General features: G+C 41.7%; 1 protein-coding gene across 1 annotated transcript in view; it reads left to right on the top strand.

Moving 5' to 3' along the window:
* Positions 1–16243, top strand: part of LOC308283466 (ras-related protein Rab-26-like) — a gene marked incomplete at both ends in the record, with an annotated part of 75026 nt that extends 58783 nt beyond the window's left edge. The window contains 4 exons of the mRNA XM_080723906.1: positions 12649–12714; positions 13533–13589; positions 15060–15136; positions 16144–16243. Of these exons, the coding sequence (XP_080580032.1) occupies positions 12649–12714; positions 13533–13589; positions 15060–15136; positions 16144–16243 (300 nt within the window). The remainder of the gene's footprint in view (positions 1–12648; positions 12715–13532; positions 13590–15059; positions 15137–16143) is intronic.
* Between the last annotated feature and the right edge of the window lie 3797 nt (positions 16244–20040).

The raw sequence follows: 20040 nt of genomic DNA, 5'->3' as shown, positions 1-20040 counted from the left end.
TACGATAACGTATATTAAGTAAATGTACTTAGTTACTTTACATCACTGTTGGACAGTTATTTTTAGCTGCCTTGATCAATAAGGGACCTTTAGAACAAAAGGCTCTTTGAGAGGAGTTGCAGGGTGCCAGAGGAAAGTCTGTTTATCCTCACTTCAAAGTCACTATCTGCTCTGATAGATAGCTAAAGGAGGACAGGTGCTCAGATGATGATGCTAGCTTATAGAGCAGTGGTTCTCAAAGTGGGGACCGGGGACCCCCAGGGTTCAAAATCAGTAACCGCGGGGCGCCCGCTGGCCAGTCCAGGCGCATACCACATAGGCATTGCCACATGATGCCTGACGGCGTCACGGGTTCGATTCCCGATCCGGACGACCTTTGCCGCATGTCGCTGCCCATCTCTCTCCCCCGTTTCCTGTCAGTCAACTGTCCTATCCAATAAAGGCATAAAGTGTAACCGCTTTATTACTTATTTATTTTATACTTTTATATAGCCATTCGAAAAAATCTGATCATTATATGTTTTTCCCCCTACAAAACTAAATTGTAAACATTTTGAATATATACTTTTTCCCCTGGCATAAGCTCTTGTCCTCGGCCATAAATCTATACATTTGGGGGTCCTTGACATAAACTGTTTAAGAAGCACTGTTATAAAGAGAGTGGAAGAGGGAGGAGGAAAAAGGCGAAAGAGTCTAAACGGTTTGTTTCCCCCGGAGGCAAACGAAACAAACCACAACTCTATGGAGTGCGGACAGACACACAGTTTGACATCTCTCTTTGTCATATTTCCCCCCTTTCCTCTGTTCATTCCCACTCCAGCATCCTTCCTGTCCCCTCTACTGCCTGTTACTGCAAAGAGACACACTGGCAGGCTACAGCTGCCTCCTGGTGCACCGCTGGCTAACAAGCACTAATACATGTTAATGAATGCTAATGGTGATGAATGCCCCTCTGAAGCTGTAGCAGCAAATCTTTCACATCGCCGCTACTCCCCAGATTGCTTCCGCCCCTCCCATGGTGGGGGATTCTGTCGCCACGCAACAAAGTGGCAGTAAAAAAAATAAAAAATAAACATCAGATCTACAAAACAGAATTTTCTCAACCATGTTTTATGGAGACTAAATTAGTAAATTAGTAACATGTAACAGAGAAGTCTCGCTAGGAGTTTCAACTGGCCCAGAAATGGCCTTTCCCATTTTCAATCACAAAACTTCATTGTCACATCATCGGTTTACAGGTGTAATTAGTTTTTGCCTAAGGTCTACCATTTTATATATATACATTACGATTTCTGTAACCCATTTTTTTCATTGTCTAATATAATCCTGGGTGCTACACTTCCTCTGCCAACCTGGGGAGCAACAAAATGACCTCAAGCTTCCTTCTATGCCCCGGCTGAACGTAGCGCGTGGAAGGAACACGTTATTCCAACCAGTTCCTTTCCCCTCCATCAGGCGCCCCGGCTGGCCAGGGGGGAGGCAGTATAGAGACCAGGATTACTACATGTTTTTTGTGAGGGTACCTAGTACCTACCCTAGGAGACACGGGGAGAACATGCAAACGCCACACAGAAAGGCCCTTTCGCCCCCAGGGCCCACAGCTTCCCCAGCGGGAATCGAAGACCTGGCGACAGCGCTACCGACTGCGCCACCGTGTGCCCACATGCTTACCTGCATGGCTTACTGAAAGTGATCACATCACCCGAACCTGTTTCGACAAATTATCAATAAGCTAAACCACTGTTTCTGAAAGTCTGGTCCGGGGCCCACCATTTTCAGTCTTAAAAACACTTTGGTAGCCGCGGCAGAACCCCCTGAACAGAGGTACTGCCGAAGAAATAAGCTATTTATTTACAAACATGTTTTAAAAAAACAAAGCCCACATGATAACAACACGTAATGGAGTGCTCGGTACAGCGTGTATATTCATCCTGGAGAGGCCGACGTGCTTACTTTGAGGACGCGGCGGGGAGATCTCTTCCATTCGTTTCCGTGCGGCGAAGCAGGGAAAGGAGCGATAGGGAAGCGGCGTCCGAGCGTGATTGAGACCGCGATCCACGAACAGAAACATAAACGCTTGTAATCCAGCCATGTTGTTTCTGCTTCTTGTTGATTTTCAAGACCCTGGAGTGGAGGAGTGGCTCCAGAGCCAACCATCCAGCTAGTTAGTAAGTGAACGGCGCGGCCTGCTGGATGCTACGAGTAGCACACCCACGTCCAGAAAATGATTGAGAGAGGATGTTAACCGTTTCAGATGGCTCCAAAAAGACACAGAGAAGAACGGCCGATCTTTTTTTTTTTGATAATTATCATTTATATCAAAAGTCCGGGAATGTACGACGTGGCGCACTGGGTGGTCCGGACAAGTACGGGCAAGTACGGCCGGGCTTACAAAGTGTTAATAGTTCAGCCCCAAAATTACTTTTCTTTTTCTATCGATTACTGACCCAGTGGAGACTTGAATTCATAGATATTTTTTAGTTTTTGTCTCCAAGTCTCCATGGGGTGAGTAATCGATGGGGGAAAAAAAAGAATGTGTGTGTGTGTGTGTGTGTGTGTGTGTGTGTGTGTGTGTGTGTGTGTGTGTGTGTGTGTGTGTGTGTGTGTGTGTGTGTGTGTGTGTGTGTGTGTGTGTGTGTGTGTGTGTGTGTGTGTGTGTGTGTGTGTGTGTGTGTGTGTGTGCGCCGAGACTCCAAGGCATCGGCTAGCTTCAAATGACAGGCATGCTGCCTTAAGTCTGAGTTATACTTGACTAGTTGTGCACGTACACACCACTGCAAGAGTATTATTGATTGATTCCCTGTTGTCCAAATAAATAGCACCTGGCGTGGACATTTCCATTTCTTTCATGTCATCTACAAGTAGATAAAACTAGCCCATACGTGCTGTGCACTCACATCCCCACACAAACACAACACTTATTATGTTGTGAAATGGAAGATGTCTGCTAAAGAGCCATGATGCAACAGTAGCTGTTTGTTTGAGCTTGTAGATCAGCTATTTTCGGGGTACGAAACAGGACAAATTGTTTCAAAGCAAAATGCTGCGTTCAAGTTCAGGAGTGTTCAGAAAAAGGTAATTCTCCTGAATGCTTCCTTTGGGTTTGATAATGAAATGGAGGAAATTTTGCATGATGTCGCGGTTTCGAGTCATGATCCCGACGGCCTTTGCTACATGCTCTCCAATTTCCTGTCAAACTACTATCCTATCAATAAAGGCATAAAAAACACCCCAAACTAATCTCTAGTAGCTACTGTAGCACACAAAACAGACCTCCTTCGCACTCTAGAATGACTTCAGTGGAATTTATGGTTCCCAGGACAGATTCATGCCGACCGCACTCTGACAGCTATTGTGGGAAATAGAACAGCTGAACGTGAAGAATATAATATCAATAAGACAATTCATTAGTCGAAGCCGGAAATAATTTTATAGGCGAAAATGTATTGTATAATACAAACATTATTCATTTTATTGTACACTCTTATAGTGCCATACCGCTGTCAAAACCTTTCTGTATGGGCTGGCTTTAGAAGACTGAACATCCATGCAGGATCAGAAACAAATCTTTCATCACAGTGCTCTTTGTTTTGTAATTCTTTGATATTAGAGTTTGTTACTGTAATCACAGTATTCGGCGGTAGGCTATGTTATTTCTTGATCACAGGACCCCCAGGGGTCCTTCAGGGGGTTAGTGGACCCCGAGCAAACTTGGTTAGAAATCGGTTTCACAATACATCACAATGTGGTGCTTTGTGAGCTTATAGTGTTCGGTAGATCTGCTTCCCATGTGATGTGTGACCCATGTCACTGGGAACAAACTGCCAAATCAGTGTTTTGGTAAATGTTGGCTTGGGTCAAAACCCACATTTGTTAAAGTGTTAGTTCGGAATTTTGAACCTAACGATACAGCAGAAAATTACCAAAGGTCTGACCACGGAACTCGGGCAACCAATTAAAAGATTTTTAATTTTTACTTTTTTTACATTTCAGTTAACTAGATAAAAAAATGCCATGCCTGGGATTATGATGCCATTTAACATTTACCCCAGACAGTTTCTGCCCAGAATAAGTTGAATGCTTTCAATGATTGACGTCCTCTTTTATATTCATGCTTTCACAATTTGGAAAAAAATAGGAATCCATCAGCTGATTGAAAACTTATTGAATTCCCTGCATTGAACTGCCTACTGTAGGTAGGACCAGTGTTGTAAAGTAACTAAGTACATTTACTCAAGTACTGTATTAAGTAAAAATGTTAGGTATTGTACTTAACTCAACTTCTGTTGTTTTCGTGTAGGCTATGTACATCCCAAAGAAAACATTATTAGCCACGGAACATAATGTTATACTTTTAAAATGACAATGGCCCAATTCCATTGTCCGCCCCTAAGCCCTCGATCAAGCCCTGCACCCTCACTGACTTAAGTGACGTTAGCTGGTAAGTGCTTGAGGGTGCAGGCTGCAAGGACTCCAAATGGTATAAAAGAAATGGAACAGCAGATTGTTTCATTCAAACTCTTAACTGTCCTTATTTACAGTTAAGGATGTCATTGTTGATTATTATTATATTTACGTTATTCAGTTCGTTTTCATTTCTGTTTAGATTAGGGGTTATAATATTATTCATTTTAAATTGTATTTCCATATTCTGTATTTACTTTGCACATTTCTCCTCCCCTTACCTTTTACTAAATATATATCTTAGACTCCCTTTGAGAACAGTGAGAAAGCATTACCGTTTGTTGGTGTTCTAACTGCGATTCATGACTATACATTTGGAGGATTCCCCTGGTAACTCTATGAACTGTGGGTAATTCCTTTGCCAAAAGTCTGCATCGATACTGACTTACAGAAAGGGGGCATAAATGGGTAAGCCCTCATTGACTTACCCATTTCAATTGGAACAGCCCTAGCTCAAGCCCTCACTGACTTCACGTGAATGTGCACCTAAGTCAGTGAGTCATTAAGGGATTGGCTTGGAATTGGGCCTATAAACATAACCTCTGTGATGCTCTGGAAATACTAGCACCGCTCTGGAAGTACTTGTCTGAAACACGTCCGGGCGGAAACACACGGCATCAAAATAGTTCTGTGTCTTGAATGGCTTGGATCAGCTGTGGGCGCCCGCAGCTAGGGCGCGATCTCTAGACGAGCTTCTAGTAATCTACATTCTTCTATAGCGAAACGTAGGCTTCCGCTGCATTTTAGCATTGCAAACATTTCTCTTGTTGATATTGATTGCTCAATTTTTGCCACAATGAGACAATCTTTCACACTGACATTTTTCTGCAAACACAATTATGGGCTAGGGAGAAACAGAATGCACAGATGCTTTCATTATAATGGGAATTGGGAGGGAGATTAGTTTGTCTGGGTTTCATGGAGTTTTAAGTCTGGGTTTCACTGGGTGGTATATGACTAATGAACCTAAAGGATGATTATGTCTACATTGCTTTTTGCTACAGTTTTTGCAGTGGTGGACATTAACAAAGTAAATTGCTTGAGTATTTCGATCTATTGTATGTTGGGTATTTGTGTTTTTCGGCTGTCAGTTTTTCGTTCACTCCACTACATTTCAAAGAGCTTGTCAGATTCTTTTGTAAAAAATGTCATTAATTGATATTAATAAAAATAAGATTGCAAAAAAAAGTATGTTGCAATTTGTACTTTTGAATACTTGAGTATTTTTCAAAGCAAGTCCTCCAGTACTTCAACTTTCACTTTGATCAGGAGTATAGATGCTTTGACTCAGGTAGCCTACTGGGGTTTCCGTAATATTTTTCCACCACCAATTAAAATGACATTCTGAATTTCTTTTTGCTACAGTTTTTGGTTGTGTGTTGCAAAGTGAATGGGCAGAGATAGATTGCTTTTAATTTCACCATAACACGCTGCCAGTGGCATTTGGCTACCTGTGTATTTGGCCAGAGATTCTAGAATTAATCTTGAATAAAAGATGAGCCTAGGCTGCATCCCTCGGTCATGGTCAGTAATGATGTTTCAGGGGCACGGTGGCGCAGTGGTTAGCGCTTCGCCTCACAGCTAGAAGGTCCTGGGTTCGATTCCCGCTGGGGGACGCTGTGGGTGCTGGGGGCGTGTTCCTCCCTCCGCGTCATCAGTGCCCACACCCAAATGGGGTTGGCGATAGGGCCTTTCTGTGTGGAGTTTGCATGTTCTCCCCGTGTCTCCTAGGGTTGATACCCTCACAAAAACATGCAGTAATCCTGGTCTCAATAATGCCTCCCCCTGGCCAGCCGGGGCGCCTGATGGAGGAGAAAGGAACTGGTTGGAATAACGTGTTCCTCCCACGCGCTCCATCCCAGGGAAATCCCCCCTGTCAGGTGAAAAGAAACAACTTGGACTCCTCATGCATAGAAGGAAGCATGAGGTCAGTCCGTTGTCTCCCCAGATGTGGCAGAGGGAGAGCAGAGCCCAGGATTACATAGGCAATTGGCACTGGGTGAAAATGGGTTACAAAATCTTAGGATAAAAAAAAAAAAGTAATGTTTCAATTTCTAGCCAGGTTTATCTCTGCTCTAAACCAGGGTTTCTCAAAGTGGGTGCCGTGACTCAAGTCCTGGGGTGTTGCAGAATACTTATATTTGGAATTCATCAATAGTTGAAGTTTAGTAAAACGGACCTTAGTTGTCCTTGGTGCGTTCTTTTTCCATTTACACCAATGTCTTCACCAACAATAGCAATACAAGCTTACAAACGCATCACGTTGTGACGTGTTATAAGCTTGTAGATTGGCTATTATCACCCACTACATAATCATCAGGTATTATGCTCATACTTGGAGGAAGATTTATTTTTTTATTTTTTTTATTCAAAAAAGTGTACAGAATTATGTTTTTATGTGGCCACACCCACCTGTTCATTAAGTACACCTTGTTGTCAGGTGGGTGGTGACCCAGCTGAAGTTAGCCACACCCACAGTGTTTTTGAATGGTAAAAATGGAGGGGATGATTTTATGATGTCATTATATCAGTGTATTTCAATTGGGACTTTTGACTCAGAGGCGTTCAGCATTCAGTAAGTAACCAAAAATACCCAGGGAAGACATATTTGCATATTATAACTAGACCTTGCATTCTATTAGAGTAATGTTAACGCCATAGACACATACAAAACTGAAAGATTGCGGCACCAGCTCTTTAAGAGTCTTGCTCAGGGACACACATCGACATTGCTGGCCTGGCCTGGAATTGTACTTGGGACAACCAGGGGCACTGGCTCCATAGGCAGGCTCACTAACCACTCAGCTATGGCTGCCGAGGGATGTGTAAGATGGTAAATGCCACGTTAGACTCTTTTTTTAATGATTGTAAGCAGAGATAGGAGGGGTAGTGATGGGAGATTTCAGAAATGGTCGGAGAGAAAGAAAGAGAGGGAGATTTAGAGGAGAGAGATTTTTCTGGTGACAGGTTGACATTTGCAATGTTTTTCACGGGTTTAAAAATGAGATGATTTCAGACATAAAAGCAGTTGATTGAGGGACTACACTGATTTGGAGAGTGGGATTATGTGGCAGTGAGATAAGAGATCATTATTGTTTAGTTTTTTTGGTGTTTTTTGTTTTGGGTGGGATAGCAAACAACAGTATAGCAAGATGTCCAAATGACACTGGTGATTCATAAAGGGCTGTTAATCGCTCCACCTTTATTCATACGAGGCCTGCTATTATTGGCCGACTGTGGGGCTGATAAAGGAAATGTTAATTAACATGTCTGTCTGTCTGTTCATTCATGCATTATTGCGCCCCCTCGTATCTCGTCTTTTGCTTTTACACAAAGACATATTGACTGTCTTCTGCCAGGCTGAGGGCTTGGCATGCCCATATGGATGCATATGGGCAGATCAGTTGGATCGGCGGTGCTGGACAACTGTGTTTATGGTTGTGTTAAAGTGACATGGCTCACCCATCATATCATATCATCATATTATTTTCGTGCGTTGGCAATAATAGCCAATAGGAGAGAGTGCACATTCATCAGCTTAATCGTTTACAGTGTTCCAGTTCCAGTTTTGTCTGCTGTCTTCTTTGTGTCATCACTTCCACTTTCACTGGTCTATCCTGTATTCTGTATGAGTTCTCTCTTCTCCTGTAGAAAAAACACTTTCAAAGCACACCCTCAGCTACTACAACAGATTTTGTCGAAAAGTAGTCAACCTGGCCTGTTGAAGAAATGTGCTATTGTGCTTTACTATAGTCAGACTCTGTCTTGTTTATCTTTATATTAATTTGCTGTCTATTCAACTTGAGGAACATTCTCCTGCTATGAAAGGATGACAGAAGAGCTCTGTTCCCCCCATTGTTGAGATGACAAGGGTTGAAATCTGGAAATAATTAGTCTCTATTAAGTCACGGGGATCGTTGCTAACAGCTGATTGATGTCTAATTGCAAGCTATGGTTCATTAACAGCAAATGCCACGTGTAGAGAGACATTCAGAGGCATTCAGTTGAATTCAGGGAGAGCAATTTATCCTGCTGTGGTTTGGTCGGAGTTCTTGAGGGAGAATTAAAGCCCTAGTCACGATGAGCGAAGGTTGCCAGGTTGGGGGTCATGCTAACAGAAGTTATCTGTCACCTGAGGACGTGCTTCAGAACTCTTCTGCCTGATTACTTGGTTGTGTGCCATGTTACTTTATGCAGGGGCGTCACACCAAATTCTGGGCCCTGGGTACAAGGATTCACTGCGGGCCCCCCATGAATGTTAACTATTGAAAAATAGCAGATATACAAGCTCACAGCGCGCTGCGAGCTTGTATATCTGCTATTTTTGAAAAATCGTGAAAATGTGTGCAAGAAACCTATGTCAAGGACCCCCAAGATGATATGTATTTGGCCACGGACCCCGATCTCAAAATATTTAGTTCCAGGGACCCCCAGAAGCAAAATTTGAGTTAGACATGTTTGCTTAAAAAATACATATATTCAAAGATTTTCACACATTTTCACAACTTTTCAAAAATAGCAGATCTACAAGCTCGCAGCGCGGCACCGATAGATAAAGTTATTAGGGCCCCTCCACCTTGGGCCACAGTAACTCAGTCCCACTTTCCTACCCCTTGTGACGCCCCTGACTTTATGAGACAAAAAGTGAGTTTTTCATCATCACTTCAAATAACACTTCAAAAGCACTAGGACAGTCCTGTTGAGTGGGAGAGTGTTGTGATGCAGCAGTCTAGTCTGTCTTCTGATTGAAGAGGTTCCTCTTTTGAGTCTCAGTCCAACCTCAGAAATGATGGAGTACTTTTAAGTTTTGAAGGCTAACAACAACTACTATACAAAACTAGAAAGGTGCAATTCTGGGAAATTGCAACCGTCCTGTAAAATACGGGATCGTCCTGTATTTCCTGTAATGAACTGATACGGGACGTACTTAATCCCATATTTTTCGGGTTGTGGAAGAATGACAGTGCGTTATGGTGATTCTAAGTTCTCACACACACAGTGCACACACAGTGCACACACACACACACACACACACACACACACACACACACACACACACACACACACACACACACACACACACACGAAGGGGAAGGACCAGCAGCAGGCAGTTATGGGAACAAGGAGCAGGACAATGGAACGCGCTAAGCTCAGCTCATTGGTCGGTACTCATGACAGGACCAATGAGAAGCAGTTTCTGGTTTCTAAGAGATACGATACTTCATAGTGATTGGCTCTGAAAAGAATAAGTAAAAAATAATTCTTCTAATTAGTTCTTCAGCAGTATGACGTAGCATACTGTTGGTAGTGTTGTCAAAATATGTTTTTGTTACAGTTAAGATAATTCACTCACATCAGCACCTTATTGTTTTTTGGTGCAGAAGATATTTTTGTTTAGTTTGATTTTGCACTGACCTATTTCAAAGAATAAGTAAAAAATAGTTAATAAGGAGGCAAAATAAGTTTACACTACTACTGTTCCATGTTTTTACTTTCTATTTCTATTGTTTTAAAACTGTTAAAATGTAGTTTATGCATTTAAAAGTATTTGAAGAAGAAACTGCAACTGTTATTTTGCACAAAATAAATTCTTCAATGATAATCTGTTTCTCATGTAGTCTGTCTATACCTCAAAACTGATCAAATGAAGGTGTCTTCAGTACATAACATGGGTTTATTATAGATACAGTATCTGGTGTATGGTTGAAGGATTACATTTACTTGTGATTATGGTATGAATAGGACTTGTTACAGTAAGTGTAATACATTAGCCTAATGCAGGTGTATGTAAGCCATGTTGTGTTTATATAACTGTGCCAAAATGCACTTTTCTATGCATTTCGGGGGTGTTGACCCTTACTTCAATCTCTGGGAGTTGGCAACCCTAGGTTGCACTGACGTGAGTCGCGAGGAATCCGCTGGGAAATGAATTCCGTCTTAACATTTATATTGTGATGTCAAGTGAAGCATGACCAATCCTGTCTGATTGGACATTATAGTGTCCAATCAGAAAAGGTACATTGAACTCAATGGACTTTTGGGGTTACAGAAAAGGTGACAGAAAACAGCCATTGAACTAGGTTCCCTTTTAGACCCGTGGGAGATGACTGGGCAGAAGCATGAACGCCTGTCATTGCAATGTGGACGATTAGCTTTGTCAGTGATGTATGGTCACTATTATACAATAAGAGATAACTGAGTATTATTGCACCCTAGGCAGCAACAGCATCCCTTAACTTTTGCAGCACTGTAGAGAGTTACAACGTGCACATATTTCACACATGCACTGTTGCACTCACGCCTGTGCACATACAACATCCGCACAGGCGCACGCACGCACGCGCTCCCTGTCCCGTCTCTTGCTATCAGTGGGACCCTAGGCTGGAGGTGACTCTGGTTAAATGCCAATGCCAAGTCATCAACAGATTCCTTTAAGAGAGAGCTATCGCAGCTCTGAAGCTGTGGTGCTGAAGTAAAAACACAACAGACCCCTAAATCCAACGCAGACTTCAAAATCGCTGTGAAGACAACAATTATGCATTGTGCTGAGATGAGGGATATTATTTTGGCAGTGGCAGAGATCTCTGTCCTTGTTGATTAGGTAATTATTTGCAGTAGACGATGGATGGAGTGTTATTGTTGTCACAAAGCCAGCTGAGGTCATACTGAAGTTCAACTGCGGTGGAATGGGTTGAGAATGATGCCATATCACACTGTTCCTCAACATAGGGTCTCGGAACTACCAGGGGTCCAAATGGGACCTGTAACTCTGAGAGTGTACAAATGGAACCAAATGGACCCATAACATTTGTACACTCTTATTACAGTGTAGATTGTGGTCCCAAAGATGAAAATATATGGTTCCATTGTACACTCTCAGACAGGGGCATCACAAGGGGGGGACAAGTGGGACTGAGTTACTAGGGCCCAAGGTGGAGGGGCCTTAATTATTTTATACTTTAGCTATTGAAAAATAGCAGATATACAAGCCCACAGCGTGGCTCCGATATGTATTTTTTAACATTTGCAACTCAAATTTTGCTTCTGGGGGGTCCCTGGAACTAAATATTTTGAGACGGGAGTCAGTGGCCAAATACATATCATTTTGGGGGTCCTTTACAAGAAAAAGTTTGAGCACCACTGACATAGAAACATAGGGTTTTCAAAAAACCTTAGAAGCATTTGAAATATTCAAAGACTTTTCAAGATTTTTCAATTGTTAAAGCACAAAATAATGCATAATCTAAATGGGTTAAACCAGGGGGGAGGCCCTATGAAGAACATTCATGGGAGGCCCACTGTGAATCCTTGTACCCAGGGCCCAGAGTTACTTACCCGTAAAGGGTGAAAAGAGTTCCAATGGATCCAATGTACCGGTAGTTTAATCACAAGCTCTCATAGTATAAACTCTTGTTAATACTTCTCTAATATGTATAAACCCCACAGACATATGTAACCACTTTAATTTGCAGTTCAACACTCTTGTATGATGAAGTAGGGCATTCATTTATGAAAAAAACATGGTTTCGGCCCGACAGCAACAATATTTTATTTACTTTACTCTCTCTCTCTCTCTCTCTCGCACGGCGCGCGCGCGCGCGCGCACGCACGCACGCACGCACGCACGCACGCACGCACGCACGCACGCACGCACGCACGCACACACACACACACACACACACACACACACACACACACACACACACACACACACACACACACACACACACACCCCTACCTCTCATTGATTCCCTGACAGTGTCCTTTTCCCCATCTCCTTGCCCTCCCGCAGTCTCTCCTCGCCATGCCCCCGTCTGCACTCCTATCTCCTCACCTTCACCTCTTCTTTCGTTCCTGTTCATCTTCTAAATGCCTGTGTCACTACTTTCACCCTCTGCCCCTTCATTCATATTATTCAATTGAATGTCCCCACACGAACCAGTCAAGTCCCAGATGAGGTGCTCCCTTCTCAGCCGACAGCCATTCTTTGAGTTCTGCATATTACATTTCCGTCTCTGGAGAGGGGCTTTGAATGTGCTTTATTATCCCCGCCAGGCCGGAACGGCCAAAGGCGAAGGATTATGTTTTTGCTTCTGTCCTGTCCGGCGAGGAAGAACCTCTGCCAAATAACTTCACATATTCTAATCCTTTCTAATAAAAGCTCTCATTCTGTGTTTTCTCCAGGCATGGCTGACTGAGATCCATGAATACGCTCAGCAGGATGTGGTGCTGATGCTGCTGGCCAACAAGGCAAGGCATTATGGGAGATGTCTGGGATTTGGGACGCAAACTCAATGAAAGCACAGAGTATTATGTGGGACAGTGGTTCTCAACTTGTGGGTCGGGTCCCCCAGGGCGGTCCCCAAATTATTTTGGGGGGTCCCCAGATGATTAACTTAATGTGCAACGTTGTTTTCTCACTCGACAGTAAACAACCCAACAAAGTTTAAGTGTATAGAGAGGTTCTAAAGTGACAATTTAAGGACTTTTTAATATCTCTAAAATGATGGAAGATTGGCCAAATTGTCTAATATTACAGGCAGAAATTGTGAAAATAGACGATCTACATGCTGCAAGGCGTTGTTAGCATGTAGATCTGCTGTTTTCACAATAGAACCATGTTATACAAAATGTAATACCTCAACTTTTAATGCTCGTCACGGTGGGGTGGTCCCCAGTTAAAATATGATTATTTTGGGGTTCGGAGCTTGGAAAGGTTGAGAACCACAGATGTAGGAGACAGGTGACAGAGCAATATCACACACTTCAGCTACAACTGAATACCCTTCGTGTCTCTGACACAGCATACTCTTTAGAGTTAAATTACTGTCTAGCTCTCAGTTGATTACAGATGACTTGAAATGCAAACTGCATACTTTAATTTTTACAAGCCCCTAATTAACATGCTAATACCTTAATCCATGACACATTCAATATTCAGCATGCTTATCAGACCTTAACACTAGAGCAGATTTAGGAGCATTAACAACAACGTAAAGTCAGGACAAATGACATTGTAACATTAACGTGGTGGTGCTTGGATGAATGTGTGTTCCCTTTCTCATCAGGCCGATGCCACGCATCAGAGGGCCGTAAAGAGGGAGGATGGCGAGAGGCTTGCCAAGGTGAGGCCATGAGTACTGAGAGTTTCAGAGCTCTGCTGCAATGGTTATTATTTTTTGGCATACACTCTGTACACCTATAACTAGAATTATGTCAATAACTAAGTATAACTATATTACTACTATAATGACTGTTGTCATTATAGTTGTTGTGTGAACTGCCTTCCACTTGAGTTATAATGATTTGTATAGGGCTATATAGTGAACTCTGTGTGGATGTCCCATTAGGGACTGTAGGTCCCTATATGGACCTGTTCTGCAACCGTTGCAGTGAAAGTGTTATTTGGCCACTGTCAGGACAGGGCCATGATTTATGTTGTGCCACTTACTTCAATTACCATGCGAGTTGAGGCATTCAATTTAGTTTAACTCTGTTCCACACATACATTTTTTTTTTTATATTTTCAAAAAATGTGTGTCATATGTTGTGACAATTTGGCAAATGTTTGACCAGTTATTATAATTTTTTGCTATAGTTTGTTGATACTGTACTTTTGATGCAGTAATGGTTTCTTTTCTTTTCTTTTTGAGGTATTAAAAAGGTCTTAAATGTCATTAAATTGTCACTTCACTGGGGACCCCTCATGTGGGGACCCCCCTGGGGGTCCAGGTTGATTCATATGACTGAAGGGGGTTCTCTGTGATTGCAACAGATTATGGATATTACATAGGGCAGCAGAAAGTCTATACCTTCCACCCTGTCAAAATTACTATTTGATTTTGTATGTCTTTACTCTTTATACCATTACTATTGATTTTATGCTTTTCCAGGAATATGCACCGTTGGCAAAAATGCGCTACATCTCAGATGTTTCGCTGGGCTGGAGATAACGGGTTTTTGACATCTTGCTACAGTGTGTGTAGAACCTGAGTTTAAGAGCGGGATGTACTGTACGCCACTGCCATCTGTCTCGGTCCATTTCACAGTCATAGGCTCACAGATAAATCGCAGTGCAAAGCATAAATGCAATCAGCAGAGCAGGGTAGACATTTATTCTACCTTTATCCTCACCGGCTGTTGTCACATAACTCAATAAGCAACCCAAATAGTGCATGGCTTAGCATTTCCCCCGGCAACAGATGCTTTAAAGTCATACTAAGTTACTTAAAGCTTGGTGCCGGCACAAGAGAAATAGCACATTGGCTTTGTTATTACTGCAGGTTCAGACAAATCCCCACCATAGAGCAGGCACTGGGAGTCACTTTATCAAGTGATTTAACCTAAATAAACAATTCAGTGCATTTCTCTTGTGGAAGTCTGCAATAGGCAACCATTACCCACAGCACTGTGGGTAATCGCTGTCTGCATTTCTTTCGTTTAACACTGCCTTATAATTAAAATGCATTCGGGAGTCAGCAGTCTGATGAAAAGACATCATCATAATAAGTACACCAGGGTGGGGTTCTTTTTGGAGGTAAAAGTGTGAGCTTTAATTACATTTCCCTTAATGAGCATTGTTATGACTTCCACAGGAGTGTGGGATCCCTTTCATGGAAACCAGTGCCAAGTCAGGGCTTAATGTGGAGCTCGCCTTCACTGCTGTGGCCAAGTGAGTATCTATCTGTCTCATAAGGCAAACCAGGGACGTGCTGGCCATTGGGAAAAGCGGGACAACTCCCGAACGGCCGGTTCATTCCCGGCCGGTCCAGGCCGGCCATTAGGAAAAAATAAATAAATAAAATGTCGGCCTTCGTTCCATTTTGGGGGCTGGGCGGGCAACAAAGTAAATCGTCACTGTCGGGCAGAAACCTGGCACACTGGCTTGTCACGTGTCATGATCTGAAATGACAAAGTAGCAGCAGCGCTATAGAGAGAAATCTCTCTCTATAATAGCGCGCAATGAGGGCCTCTCCAACTCTTTTTCCCGGGCTGAATCAGGGGCCCAGCACGTCCCTGAGGCAAACTGTTAACTCTGCTGTCAGACACACAGCAACATCTTCTCAGTTATACATATGTAAACATTTTAAACTTAAGTCTTATTTTGTACTCTGTTGTGAAAATGCAGTAGCTGATCTACAAGCACACATCACAAAGGCTATTTTCACAAAGATGTTCACCTAATAGACATGCCCAAAAATATTGACGCCAGGTTGAAAGTGGTTTATGCTGGACTTACTGTGCATCCTCTGCCTTGAATAGTGCAAGACACATTCTTTTCATGTCACTACTCTATTGCAGTGGTTCTCAACCTGTGGGTCGGGACCCCCAGAGGGGTCCCCAGATGATTAATTTAATGTGTAACATTGTTTTCTCACTCAAACCAACATAACGTTTAAGTTTATAGATGGTGTATGCACATTTCTAAAGGGAGGATTTAAGGAGTTTTTAATATCTCTAAAATTACAAATAAATCATTGGCCAAATTGTCAAGTATTGAGGCAGAAATTGTGAAAATAGTCAATATACATGTTCACAACGCCTCGCGAGGCGTTGTGAGCATGTCTGCTATGTTGAAATATGATTATTTAGGGGGTCACGGCCTGAAAAGGTTGAGAACCACTGCTATTGTAGACCTGACAAATCTCAATCGTCGCTCTCCTTATTTTGACCTCCCAGGGAGTTGAAGCACAGGTCCATGAAGGACCCCAGTGAGAAGTTTAAACTCCAGGAGTACGTGAACAAGGAAATGAAGGGCGCAGGCTGCTGCAGAAGCTAGACCTGTTCCAGTTGCCATCTGGGCCTGTGTTCGCATTAGGATTGTGTCTGAGCGTGTGTACAGTATGTGATTGTTTGTCTCTTTCGTATTCATACATGTTTCCCTTCCTTTGATGATGCTGTCTGCATCTGACCTGAGATTGATAAGGAGTCAGCGAGGTATACAGTATTTTTGTGTCTTTGGTCTACAACCCATTCTCCATTTACTGATATGTCTGGTGATATCTAAACTCAGTGAATGGGCTAGAACCGGGTGGAAACAATTAAGAGATAAATAAATTATAATAATAACATCATCACCAATGCATAGACTTTAGGGTCCTTCATATTAGTTTTCAAAATATTTGGCGTATATAGGTTTATTCGCATTGGTTTTCTCTGTCATTCAAGACCATCCATTGAATTCAAATTTCCCCAGAAAGACCCGTGTGGAGACGACTCTTATTGTCTGTCTACACCGGACAACACATTGCATAAACTGCATCGATGCATATTCTGCGCTCTCATTTTGTTGCTCTGTCTCCCCCCCAGCCTGACTGACCCACCTCCTTCTGCAGTTGTGAATGTACCCCAGGGTTTATTTTGTATTTATTATTTTTGCTTTGCAACGGCAGAGACTGACTGTATAGGAGACAATTTAATTAGCGACCCTGGTCGTTCCACAGTCTGGTGATTTTATTTAAACCTTTACTCATTTTGCAATGTATTTAGCATCATCGACCCATCAGTCAATATGGGGATGAATGAAGGTGCACACACAGCATTGTGTTATACAGTATATAGTCTGTACTGTACAGTACAGGTTCAGTATTTGTCAGTCATTCAAAAGTCCCCTCCAAGCCGCCTCACCTCACCAGCATTACAGCTCAAACAAGCATTTTCATGATGAATTTCTTAATTGTGTGTGAAATATATGTACATGGCTGTTTTCTATATAAAGACTTTACATAAATGACCATTTGATTTAAACAAGACAGATGGTACTCTAGATTTGAATTCAGTTCACATTTCAAAAGCAACTTTAAAGTATGTCCTTATCTCACCCCAAGAGAGGCAGCAGTGTCTAGGTTCACATAGTTTTTAGAACCATTATTTGGGTTGATTCGCACAGGTTCAGGTATGCTGTAACATTTAGCCAGGGAAAAGTGAGGGTAGGGGGGCACAGTATATCATGCAATCTCCCTTCCTGGCTAGAACTTTGGTTATATTAGTTAGAATTAAAACTTTAATACCATACAAATGTGGTATAACTATATATTTGGAGGATAGTCAATTATTGTATATTGTGTATATTTTGGGGAGAAATGTTAATTTCAAATAACAATGTAAAATATACTAGGGCCTACTACTACTACTACTACTACTACTACTAATAATAATAATAATAATAATAATAATAACAACAACAACAATAACAATATATGTTTCTGCAAATATATGAGTACTTTATCTGGAGGAATGATGTGTTGATTACATGTAGTCACGGTGTATTCATGGGTTGCATTTGTAGTCCTATACCAGCCATGTTGAGGACCAACACAGGTGTTTTGATTGGCATAGAACATTAGTTCAATGCCAATCAGACAAATTGAAAAACCTGTGTTGGTCCTCAACATGGCCGTTTAGGACTACAAATGCAACCCATGAATAAGAGCAGATACAGAGCTGGACATCTGCAGACAAGACATCCATTATGACAACCACAGGATACGCATAATTGGTTCACCATGCTATGAGAAGCAGTGTACAGCAGCCAGGAAACAAAATGTATTAGTTTACCGATTCTTGTCTGTAATATATAAAATGTTGTCTTGTTTGTATTGTACTAAGTTGCACAAAGCATTGGTACTGTAGGCTGCTTTATTTCTTGCTGCTTATTTTGGGCATCTGTATTTTTAATATGGAAGGGTTTGGTACGGTATTTGCTTTGCTGTCTTGGTCCAGTGTTTGTACCTGTTAAGAGCATTGCCTGTTATAAAACAGACAGGTTACGTGGGACTAGGGTTGCCAGAAATGCCAATTGTCCCTTGATACAGGCATACGGAATCGTCACTTGAGATACGGTCCCTTATTTGGATATAACGTTTCCCTATAATTGAACTGACATTTTTGGGATCAGTCTCTCTCTCTCTCACACACTCACACTCACACGCGCACACACACACACACACACACACACACACACACGCACACGCACACGCACACGCACACACACACACACACACACACACACACACACACACCTTACAGCTCCTATACTATAATACTGGTTAATAATATACAAAAACTACAGCATCTGGTTGTCTCTTATTTCTCTTGGAAACAACGAATGCCCGGCCGGGTGTCCCTTATTTGAATATTAGGTGCACTACTCAAATGTTTTACTTAAGTAAAGGTATAAATACTGCAATGTAAAATCACTCTGTCACAAGTAAAAGTCTGGTAATTAAATTGTACAATTTAACGTATCGGTATCAAAATATACTTAAAGTACAGTAAAGGTACTCGTTATGTAGAATCTCCCATTTCACAAGTTTTTAAAACCTTTTGAAAATAGCAGATATAGGCTACAAAGCTCACAATAAGTAGGTGAGCTTGTACAGAAGATCGGCTATCTTCAAAAGGCTGGAAAATGTATAGCATATAGAGAGTGGGTAATGTATGTTTTGTAATTATAATATGTTTTAAATTAGTAGAGTAAAAGTATAATATTTGCCCCTGGACTAGGAGTTAAAGTAAAACTACTGAAAATTGGAGATACTAAGTAAAAATACCACAAAAATTAGCTTAAGTATAATTCTTGAGTAAATGTACATAGTTACTTTACACCACTGCCTAGTTGGTAGGGCATTCACCAAATATTCGAATATTCTAATATCAAAGTCACTATTGACGGTGTTCATCGAAGTCGAATATTCGCTTATTTTCTTATGTATGCACCCCACCCTGACAAGTACTTGGAATTGTAGGTATTACATTTAATGTGACTCAGTTCCGCAGACAAATATTGTGAAAATAGCAGATCTACATGCTCACAACGCCTCGCAACGCAAGGCGTTGTGAGCATGTAGATCGGTTGCGAGGCGTTGTGAGCATGTAGATCGGCTATTTTCACAATGTTCGCCTCTTGCTTACTTAATATTTGACAGTTTGGCCAGTACTGTCGAATATTCGACTATTCGAATACTTTGAGGTTGAATAATTCGAATACTAAAAATCACTATTCGTGAATGCCCTACGAGGTGGGACACATTTTATACCTATATTTATCCAGTAGAAATCACATGCGACTATCAAGACTCCAACAGCCACAGAGAGTGAATATTTCAATGTTTACATGCTGTTACACTTCTCCAGACTTGGTGTTGAGGTATTGTATTGTTATCTCTTTGGGTTCTATTACATTTCAGAGTTTCTTGTCGATTTAAGTGAACTAATAAAGAATGTAATCAAGTATGGGCTGGAATCTTGTGTTATAAAATCATGTAATTTCACATCTTTGTTAAAGGTCAGAGTATGTTCAAAACCAAACCTTTGTCTCCCTCTGCTGGAAGAAAGAAAAATGGCAAGAAAGTACATAAAATCATAAAATGTTTCAGACTTCCTTTGAGAGACAGAGAAATACTGGCTGAAATAATGTAATTAAAATTTGCTTTTTATGTTCAACCCCTTTTCTAAAACACAAAAATAACACAAACTCTCAGCTAAGCTGCATGTAACACTTCAAACCATTATTAATAAATAAACAAACACACACACACACACACACACACACACACACACACACACACACACACA

This window comes from Nannobrachium achirus, assembly GCF_963921795.1.
Source record: "Nannobrachium achirus genome assembly, chromosome: 4".
Classification (NCBI taxonomy): Eukaryota; Metazoa; Chordata; class Actinopteri; order Myctophiformes; family Myctophidae; genus Nannobrachium; species Nannobrachium achirus.
This window is presented reverse-complemented; position numbering and strand designations above follow the sequence as displayed.